Source organism: Alosa alosa, chromosome 11 (genome assembly GCF_017589495.1).
Source record: "Alosa alosa isolate M-15738 ecotype Scorff River chromosome 11, AALO_Geno_1.1, whole genome shotgun sequence".
Lineage (NCBI taxonomy): Eukaryota > Metazoa > Chordata > Actinopteri > Clupeiformes > Clupeidae > Alosa > Alosa alosa.
The window spans coordinates 34,340,252-34,351,147 of record NC_063199.1 but is presented as its reverse complement, the minus strand read 5'-3'; the positions used below and the strand labels follow the sequence as shown (position 1 = coordinate 34,351,147).

Here is a 10,896-nt window from a genome sequence, read left to right as displayed (position 1 = left end):
TGTCCCTACCTGCACGCTCTCCTCCTAACGTTGAAAACCTTTTTGTTTTTTTGGGCTTTTCACTGCATCACCTGCCTTATACTCGAACTGCATGATGAAGGCCGGAATGGTAATAGGTTAAAACACTGCCTCCTGACCGGGTTCCTTAAAGGTTTTCACCAACTCGGACCCTCAAGTACAGTATATGTGTTTTCCTTTGGAAAAATTTGAGCCTGGCTTTATCAAACGATCTAATTTTGTTTGTAAGCAAATAAGTGCATATTTAATGAGAGAGGGCCTCATTTGCATATTTAAACATTAAAATTGAAAAAAAAACATGCAATACATTTTTTTCTCATCTTAACATAAGTAATTAACTGCGAAGGTTTCATGGTGATAGCTAGCCTGGGTGTTCCCATGCTGCCTTGCGCGCATTGAGAAGCGGTGGCGCTAGCCAGGCTAGGTGATAGCTAGGCTATAATTTAACATTTGACCCTATTCACGCTTCAATGATCTTATTATGCTAATTGCCCAAAGTGCAACTTTTAGCAACCAAGTTGAAATCCATCCACTAGGCCTATAGATGACATTTCTGCAATAAAACTTTAAGGTACTCAACATTTCTGGGTTTTCTATTGGGCCTATGGGAGATGCAACTACACTGTCTCTAGACCAGAGGGGTATTTCACAAAACCTAGATAAGGGATTAAGCTGGGATTTTTTGGTTATCCTGGATGAATTTAGCCTAGACTTGGTTTCACAAAAGAGATGGCACATAAATTACCATGGGGATTTATTCTCTGCACCTAGCCTGGTCCCGACCAGGCTAACAGCCAAGCTAAGTTAATTCTAATGATAATTATGTTGTCTTATTGGTTCAGCTAGGTGTCATTCAAATCAGATCTCCGTGCTAATTTTTAAGGAGCTTTATTCCATTTATATAGTATTTGCTAAATGCATTTGCTCGCAAAACAAACCGGATTGTCTGCCTACTACCATATGGTTATTATTTTAATTGTGATAGCCTTATAATTATTAACATAGGCCTAGGTTGTTTGCTTCTTTTGTTGATAGACGTTTGCTGAATAGCCTACTGTAGTTGATTGGAAGTGGAGGGGCAAGTTTTCGAAGGTGTTTTCAACTATAATGTAATAAGGTATATCATAGGCCTACTATGTGCATCTTTGCAAGGGCAGGCGCTTTTTTTAAATGACGTTGCGTGTCGAGACAAGGAAGCACTCACACGTGGGTGCATACGTAAATTTGCATTCAGTTGGTCTACCACGCCTACTCCTGCTGTTTTACAGAAATAGCCATGATTCCCCATTCCAAAAAGGACAACTTTACTTCATTGTTAGTCTATATCAAAAGCGGCTGTTCACTTTGTGTGAATGACGCTATTTTCCGCGTCTTTTTTATTCCAACCGTGAGTTCTTTGGGGCAGAAACGAGAACGCGCACACATCCTGAATTACCTGGCTTGACATAGTCGCTCCTACTGATCCTGGATTGACGTTAGGTGAAATGAGTTGAGCTAGGATGACCAGACAACGCTATGTCAAACCTCGCTTTATCACTTATCTTGGATGTCTTAATTCTGCCTTTGTGAAATACCCCTCAGGGTTCTCAAACTCCGGCCCGCGGGCCAATTCTGGCCCGCTTCCGGCCCGCGACCTAATGTCAAAATAATATGTAATTCGGCCCTTGAGGGTATTTTTGATTGCGACAAACAACAACACTGGTTAAGATAGACGATAGATCCAAGACGGTGACAAATCCCATTTGTACTCTCCTTCACTAATTGCAGACATCCAGAGCTTCGATTCAAGCCCAAATTCGCTGCACAACGTTTTCAGGAAATTTTGTACACGCGAGAAACACAAAGACGTGCATTTGTAATGACGCGGAAGCGATGCAGGCCGTAATTTTGCACAAATAGAAGCAGAAATAGGTCGACACCAAATGTTGAAAAAACGTTCACGTGTGATGAAGTCTTGGGTAGGCTATGTTATTCACCTATTCTGATTCTGAAGGAGAATATCTGCCTTTTGGAGATTATGATCGACTATTGACAGTGATAGTCACGGTGCCTCTGTGATTGGAGGTGCATCTTTGCGTGTACGACGTGTCCACTAAGCATACCATGCTTATTTCGACCCTCTGCTCAACATAGCTGGAGGTGGCAGTGGTAATCGTGATGATAGTGACCGTAATGGACGCGGTACAGACAGCAGAGGTAGTAAAAAATAGGGCTCTGAAGAACAACAAAGTCACCCACGATAGGAACTGATTTGACCATAGTACATTATTGTAGGCCTATAATAACGGTTTGTGGTTATAGGCTTGTAATAGTTTACTATTGTTGGTTTACATCTTAGGCCTACTGTTTTTCTGTTAATTTGTTATATGGGTAATATGACAAAAAAGAAAGTAAACCTGCTCAAATATGTTCAACATCTAGTATTTACTGAAAGGTGCATAATTTGAGGTGTTTGTGATACAGTGGCAAATTAGATGGGTAAATTTACCCCCTTCATAAACCTTTGTTTATATAGATTTTATATTTACAGTAGGACTTTATCTCTGACCACTTTCAAACCTTTTGACATTTTGATGTCAAAATCCAATGGTGTTGTCCCATTGCTCTGGTGCCTAAAGTTTGCCATGCAGGTTTAAATAAGTTATGAGAGGAAAATATTTTTATTTGGTGTGAAACACACACATACCTGTTTTTATGCTTTTTGTTTTGTTTTGTTCTGTTTCATAATTTGGATTAATATTTATTTCATCATTATTTTATTTATAAGCTAAGGTTGCTCAGGTGCCTAAAAAGAGATAAAAACACTTGCACTTTCTGTTTGCAGTTTTGTGTGTTTGTGTGTTTTAAAAAAAACAGCATTTTCAGAAATAGCCGCCCTCCAATCAGATGACGTTGGCAGAAGTGGCCCCTAGCTCATTTGATTTTGAGACCCCTGCTCTATCTGTCTGTATCAAATGGCTGCCTAATAACTTGCAAAGAAATGTATCTGACATGTCATCTGTGTGACATGTCAGATCCAGGAACATCACATTGTCTTTGTTTAGCCCAGTCCATTACCTATGTTGTACAATTCTGCACCTTACTCTTCACAAAACATGGAAAACCAGAATAAAAGACCATGAATGGTAATACTTTTAATGCTCTTCAGGTACATGTGAGTCTCTGGGGTAATCCGATAAATCAATAAACAGATAAAACACAAACACACAATCTCCTCACTCAGGCCTTCGGTCCACTGCAGTCTCTTTACCTCAGCCGGCCGGCCATCTTGCCCTTGGCACGACCTTTGGCACTGAAGAGTGGGATAAGGAGGCAGGTAAGCATGTTGTGAGGCACAAAGATGAATATGCTTATTTCATTACTGCATCTCATGCCTGGGAGTTGTTGCACATTTGAATTCATAACTTAAAACAAACTCACAATTAGACCAATTACGTTTTTTCTTCCAGTAAATTGAAACGCCAGGATTAAAATACTGTCAGATATACTACCTTTGATTTGGTGCCTTTGTTATGTGCAGGGATCATAATATTTTCCACTGTAACATCTCACAGGTTTAGGGCCTTAACAGTAAGCAGGAGTGACACAGGGGGCTCCACAACAAGACGTATAAGAATGGATACTTTTTTTTTACTGAGAATATTGAAGTTGTTTGGCAATAATGAGCAGCAATTCCCAATTCCTCTTTCCTGTATTGGGTAACATGGGGTGGAATGGAAGTTACTGTCCAAGTCATGCCCAAGCATCACAAACACACCAACGCCACCGATGAGCTGTGCAGAAGTGGTCAACAGGGCTGTTATTATGGCCTCCAATGGCATTCAAGGTGTCCAAGACCTCCACACAGACTATTTGAGACGCAAAATGTCTTGGACACCTTCTGAATATCCATAGGAGAGTGACAATTTCTCACAACGAGCTCATCAGGTTTTGAAAGGACTGTGGAGCTAGTAGGCATGTTCAGTGTTGAGAGGGAACCGTTTGAAATTCACACGGACTCAAAACAGAACATGCGTTGTCTCCGAGCGCACGGAAGCTCCGCCTCCACTGCCCTTTCAGCAGGTGGTCTCAGCACTTACCTTTGGTGGCACTGCACGCGCGTAAGGAGCTGATTGATCTGTGAAGACACACAGAGCTCTGCTGAGCGCGCACACAACACAAGTTCAAACATGGCACACGGAACCTCACCTGAGTCATCCTACCTCCTGAGTCCTGAACATGGCACACGGAACCTCACCTGAGTCATCCTACCTCCTGAGTCCTGACCCACAGCTCACCCTATCACCTGGGACAACGTCCGCAGTCACTTACCATCATCCGTTACCTCTCCCTCGTGCAAACGACCACCTTGACCCATGTCAGACCAGCAAGCAGGCCACGGTTACGGGGATATTAGAGATGCACGATAATATTGGCACTAGATCGGTATCAGGAGATAAAAACTGCAGAAGCTGATTATCGGCAGATGATTTCGGCTAATGTGCCAGGCCAATATGGTTTCAGGGAAGGATCGGTGTTTTTGGAAATCCAATATTGTGCATCCCTAGTGGGAACCAGAGCCCTCCCAACTCTTCTACTTACAACTTGCTCTGTTCATTGATACGGCACTGGAGCACAGCGATCTGGAAGCAAGTCACAGGTTAAGCCCCAGAGCATTTATTGAACATCCCAGTATTACGGCCACTTGGCGTTAATTGGACATCCCAGTATACGGCCACTTGGCGTTAATTGAACATCCCAGTATACGGCCACTTGGCGTTAATTGACATCCCAGTATACGGCCACTTTGGCGTTAATTGGACATCCCAGTATACCACCACTTGGCGGAATTGGACATCCCAGTATACGGCCACTTACGGCCACTTGGTGGAATTGAATAAAGGAAAGAAAAGAAAAGTCGTGTACAAACTGGTTTGAATATAGAAATTATTTTTGGTCCTGAATTCACTATTTTCTGGACTCCCAGTCTGGTAGGATAGTTCATGGTTACCCCCCAATCCAATCCAGTATCCAAATGTTCAACTGTGTGAAAGCCAGTACCCAAGTGTGCATGTGACCCTAACCCAGTACCCAAGTGTGCATGTGACCCTAACCCAGTACCCAAATGTGCATGTGACCCTAACCCAGTACCCAAGTGTGCATGTAACCCTAACCCAGTACCCAAGTGTGCATGTGACCCTAACCCAGTATCCCCTAACCCAGTACCCAAGTGTGCATGTGACCCTAACCCAGTACCCAAGTGTGCATGGGACCCTAACCCAGTATCCAAGTGTGCATGTGACCCTAACCCAGCACCCAAGTGTGCATGGGACCCTAACCCAGTACCCAAGTGTGCATGTGACCCTAACCCAGTACCCAAGTGTGCATGGGACCCTAACCCAGTATCCCAACCCATGTGACCCCTAACCCAGCACCCAAGTGTGCATGGGACCCTAACCCAGCACCCAAGTGTGCATGGGACCCTAACCCAGTACCCAAGTGTGCATGTGACCCTAACCCTAACCTTAATGTGTGAAAGCAATCTCTCACCTCATATTTCTGTCTTTTGAATTTCTCCGTGAGGTCAAACTTCTCTCCCTCCAATTCCATCAACCATTGCCACAGCTCAGTAGCCTTCTCCCTGTGGGAAACACAATAGGAGACCTGTTGGAAATGCTCATTATCTGCCCCCTGTGGCTGGGAGTGGAAGACCACGGTCCTGGTGTGTGCAGACAGCACAGTAACAGTGTATTGATTTCACAGCTGGAAGGAGCAGTCAGGTTGCTCTGAGATCAGAATTTAAGCATTTGCCCTGATGACGAGGGCTATTTTCAGCATTACTTTATGACCATTAAGTTTAACAAGTAAGGAAAGTGGAAATGCGCACTTCAGTTTGTCATCGCTCAGATGGTCAATATTGAGATTCTTTCGTCGGTCAGCCAGGATCTTCTTTTTCTTCTCCCTCTCCGTCTGCTTCTTGGCCCCTTTCTTCCCCTCGGACTGCTGTTAGTGGACCAACAGAGCTTCAGGTTCACACAGGTCAAGCACACAGCAAATGCATTATACTGGACTTGGGTCTTTATTCTGAAATATCACATCTTTATCCTGTTATATTTTTCATCTTCTGTCAGAATTAAATACATTAATTTTCAAAGCACCTACAATCCAAATCCAATTACATTCCAACATGTAATTGCTCATATTTTTTAATGGAAGCACATTGGATAGTATGTACATGTGTTTTGGGGTATAAGACATTATAGATGCTGCGAATTACTTGAGTGAAATTGTGTGTTTGTGAGCAGCACACCAACCTTGGACTGCAGGCCGGACTGCAGGGTCTTTTGGGAGAGAACTTTCTTCTTCTTCATATCATCGTCCTGCTTCCTCCTCTGCTCCTCTTGCTCCTTCCTCTCCTTCTCCTCCTGCACCCCACAGCATGAAGGAGAACATAGAACATCAGCATCTTTGTTCTATCACATCAGCATCTGTGTTCTAGCACTCCACAGCATGAAGGAGAACATAGAACATCAGCATCTGTGTTCTATCACATCAGCATCTGGGTTCTAGCACTCCACAGCATGAAGGAGAACATAGAACATCAGCATCTGTGTTCTATCACATCAGCATCTGTGTTCTAGCACTCCACAGCATGAAGGAGAACATAGAACATCAGCATCTGTGTTCTATCACATCAGCATCTGTGTTCTAGCACCCCACAGCATGAAGGAGAACATCAGCATCTGTGTTCTATAACTATTTGGACTTTTATTTGGCCTTTAGGCCTTTAGGTAAATGGACATTAGTCTGACCAGCCAGACCCACATCTGCCGCTAGGGTGCGTCTAGATTTCTCGGCTACCTACATTAGATTTCCTGATGCAATGTTATTAGGGTATGACTGTAAAACATAATTATTTATAGTATTGCTAGTTTGTATTATTGTATGCAGATTTGAAAAAAAACAGCCTGACCAGCTAAAGGTGGTTTGCTGGTTGACCAGCTTGATGACCAGCTTGTTTGACCACCCTAGGATGGTTGACCAGCTAGACCAGCAAATCTCTTGCGAAAACAAACCTTCAGCTGGTTTACCCAGTTTACGATGGTGATTCAACTGGTTTTGCTTGTCATACCACCTCATGCTGGTCATTTTAGTTGGTGTTGCTGGTCTACATTGCTGGTTTAACTGGCCATGCCGGCTTATGTTGGTCATTCTAGCAAACCAGCATGACCATCTTACACCAACAATGTCAAGCTTGGCAGGCTGGTCACAAATATGACCATCTTACTCAGTTGGTCACATGCCCCTGCTGAAAAAAACAGCTAGAAAGCAGCTTATGCTGGTAGCTGGTTTTAGCTAGTTTTAGCTGGTCTTTGCTGGTTTTCTTTCAGCTCTTGCTGGTCTTTGCTGGTATAGCTGGTTGGGCCACCAGCTGGATATGCTGGCGTGACCATCTGAGGAAGCTGATCATGCTGGTGTATTGTGGGATACAGCTGGTGCAAGATGGTCATGCTGGTGACCAGCCTGCCAAGCTGGTCATGCTAGACCAGCAACACCAGCTAAAATGACCAGCTTGAGGTGGTACGACAAGCAAAACCAGCTGAATTACCATCATAAGCTGGGAAAACCAGCTGAAGGTATGTTTTCGCAAGAGTTTTGCTGGGCTAGCAGGTAAACCATCTTAGGATGGTCAAACAAGTTTTTTTCAGCAGGGATGCTGGTCACACCAGCATGACCAGTTTCCTCAGATGGTCACGCCAGCATATCCAGCTGGTGGCCCAACCAGCTACACCAGCAAAAGCTGAAAGAAAACCAGCAAAGACCAGCTAAAACCAGCTACCAACATAAGCTAGTTTCTAGCTGTTTTTTTCGGCAGGGGTAAAAAGACTGAGGTGAACATGGGGTGCATGGTGCATGGTGGCCAGGAGAGGGCAGCAGAGCAGGGTGCGTACAGCTAGTCTGGCCTGCCTCTCCTTCTCTCTCTCCGAACGTATCCTCTGCTGCTCAGCTCTCTCAGCACGACGCTTCTCCTGCGCAGGCAGCCAACAGCCACACACACACACACACACACACACACACACACACACACACACACACACAGGGAGGGAGGGAGGGAGGGAGAGAGGGAGAGGGAGGGAGAGGGAAAGAAAGAGTGAGTGTTTGTCTGGTTACTGGTATAAAATAATATCATGTCTAGCAATACCTGCCACAGACACATGTTGGGTCTGGTCCTGCAGGAAGGGGTGGGGCCTACTCACAATCCTGTTGACCAGGGAGAGGAGGTCCTCCTCATCCTTCTTCCTCTGGACGAAGTGAGCCTCGATGAGCGACTGCAGCTCGGACAGATCCTTCTCCTGCCGCTTCCGGTGGATATCCTGAAGATCCCAGCAGAAGACGTTAGTGTGGCAAACTCTTTGTGTGTGTGTGTGTGTGTGTGTGTGTGTGTAACTCACATCAAAGTCCACTTTATCACCCTCTGTGTGTGTGTGTGTGTGTGTGTGTGTGTCAAAGTCCACTTTATCACCCTCTGTGTGTGTGTGTGTGTGTGTGTGTGTGTGTGTAACTCACATCAAAGTCCACTTTATCACCCTCTGGAATCTTTGGAGCTGTCATGTTGGGCATAAACCTGCGGAGTTCACATTTGAGGACATTTAGAGAAGCTGTCCTCTCATGGGAGGGAATTTCATTATGTAGAGTAAGATAATAAAAAATACTTACTTTGGTTTGGCTACTTCCTCCCTTGAGAGAGAGAGAGAGAGAGAGAGAGAGAGGGAGGGAGGGAGGGAGGGAGGAGGAATGTCAGTCAATGGAATAATGCAATACCTTTCAACATTTTTGTATTTATAGTACAGTACTGACTGATGTGAACTTACGGCACATCCCCCTCCACTACCTCCTCTGTGTCCCCCATGTCTGTGAGCTGAACCTTGCAGAACCTAGCAGAACCCTGAAACCAACGGAGGATGTTAAGAACCGATGATAGATAGATAGATAGATAGATAGATAGATAGATAGATAGACAAAAGACACAACACAAAAGCACAAAAGACAAAAAAAAAAAACACAAAAGACACAGAAGCTACTTAAGATGCTTGTGTATGTATGGGACCATTTCACTGAAGTAAGTCCCCGTAACAAAAACTATTCTTTGAATGTAATGGGCTAGTTACATGCCATTTCTGAGAAACGGGGAACCCCATTAATGCTTTAACAAATAGCTCCCATCACAGAGCGGTCTCAGTTATTCGGATCACGCATAGTGCCTTTGTAGTGGAGAATGACTCACAAGTTGGGTCACATATTTAGCATACTCCTCTCAGTCCTCTGCTGGGTATAAGTGACACGCTAACACATGAAATTACTTTTATAAGTTCCGGCAGTTATTATTATTAATTCTGCTCAAGGTCATGCTGGTGTATTTAATACCTTATTGCCTTGTATACCTTATTTGTGCTTATCTCCCATACATACTACTTCTACAAATCTGTACAATAATACAAATGTTCAACACAATATTGCCTGGAACACTCCATCCCTATTTCATCATTTGCATCATCATTTTATCTTTGCATCTCAAAAAGACAGATTTTGCTGCACTATATACATCATAGTCAAACAAATAGTTTTTTATTCAAAGTCTCAATCTCCCTGTGTTTTACCTCAAACTAGGTTTTAACATCATTCATGTATCAATACCTCTACATAGGTAGAATATAAAGTCAATGACATAAATAAATAAATAAATAAATAACAGTTACTAACACAGAGAAATACCTCTTACCCAAATCCCCGGAGCCAAGAGAATGCCTTATTGTTTGCAGAGCAGCAGCCTAATAGACAAGTTAAGGCTTCAAGGCTAACATACTATTGTCTGTCTAACCACATGACCAAAGTGCCCACTCACTGATTGGTGTTTGCTGGATCCCCTGTCTATTGTTAGCTAATGGGAAACCCTAAATATATGTGTCAATGAAGTTCTAAAACCGAACATTGTGCAGTTCCCATCAGAGGTAACCTTGTTTCACCTGCTATAGAAGATCTGTTGATATATGTGTACCACTGACTCAAGGCCATAAGGTGTTTACCCCAAAACAATCACTGTACTGAATAAAAACAAAAAACATTTCTTTCAAATATGCATTTATTGTCTTGCTCAACTGAGGGTAAAATTCAACAACAATTTGCAAAAGTTAATATCAAGTCATTTTTATGAGCTAAGCAAAAGCCAAAACAAACAATCTGATAAACTGCCCATTTAGTGTCCTACAGGTTTAATGAAAATGTTACACAAAATGGAATGTCTGTACAGTTTGAACTTTTTCAGATTGTATGTGAGAAACAAAGACCAACATGACATTCCATCATCAACACATTTGATGTCCATCCCTGTCTCAGCTTATTAAATCAAAGGGTTGGAACCATAAACTTTAAGGCCATGGGCCATTTTTAGCAGTAAGATGAGACTAAGATGAGCCGTGGTTGTCTGTTAGTCCTCATGGCCAGTAATAAAACAGTCCCCTTATTCAAAATGCCTTTCCCTGATAGGGAAAGCATTCAGGTTCAGGCTTCCTTGCTTTATTGTTGACGCACAAGTCTGTTGGGACCTCAGTGGGTCTAGGCTGGGGTGAGTGACATTGCATACGTGTGTGTGTGTGAGTGTGTGTGTGTGTGTGTTGGAGGGGGCCCATCTTGCTGAGGTCTGAGCTGGGGTGAGTGACATTGCATATATCTTCATCCTGACATGATGCTGTTGTGACCGGGTTACATGATACCAACAGCTGTCCATCTGGCCGAGACCTCTACCTGATTGACACCACACTGGCTCAGATGTTTTTCACTGCGTCACAGCTTACACATCAATGATATGGAAAGACACATCAGACACTAGCATAGTTAGTG

General features: G+C 43.4%; 1 protein-coding gene across 2 annotated transcripts; it reads right to left on the bottom strand.

Moving 5' to 3' along the window:
- Positions 1 to 3,127: 3,127 nt before the first annotated feature.
- tnnt2d (troponin T2d, cardiac) lies at positions 3,128 to 9,919 on the bottom strand. 2 transcript variants are annotated; one of them, XM_048257961.1, is made up of 11 exons: positions 9,779 to 9,919; positions 8,871 to 8,944; positions 8,716 to 8,736; positions 8,566 to 8,623; positions 8,256 to 8,372; positions 7,950 to 8,027; positions 6,312 to 6,422; positions 5,885 to 6,000; positions 5,548 to 5,638; positions 4,600 to 4,640; positions 3,128 to 3,310 (listed from the first exon to the last, which is right to left on the bottom strand). In XM_048257961.1, the coding sequence occupies exons 2-11, from the start codon at positions 8,906 to 8,908 to the stop codon at positions 3,265 to 3,267; spliced, it is 717 nt and encodes a 238-aa protein (XP_048113918.1). In that variant the 5' UTR covers positions 8,909 to 8,944; positions 9,779 to 9,919; the 3' UTR covers positions 3,128 to 3,264. The 2 variants fall into 2 exon arrangements, with proteins under 2 accessions (XP_048113918.1, XP_048113919.1); XM_048257962.1 differs by lacking the exon at positions 4,600 to 4,640 and adding an exon at positions 4,098 to 4,135.
- Positions 9,920 to 10,896: the final 977 nt, after the last annotated feature.

Bases quoted from the DNA above. Each gene is read 5' to 3' on its own strand.
- tnnt2d (XM_048257961.1), bottom strand. From the start codon at position 8,908: ATGGGGGACACAGAGGAGGTAGTGGAGGGGGATGTGCC. The intron at 8,028-8,255 runs GTGAGTAGGCCC...CTGCCTGCGCAG, and splicing joins TCTCCCTGGTCAACAGGATT to GAGAAGCGTCGTGCTGAGAG. The intron at 6,423-7,949 runs GTACGCACCCTG...TGTGGGGTGCAG, and splicing joins AGAGGCAGGCCAGACTAGCT to GAGGAGAAGGAGAGGAAGGA.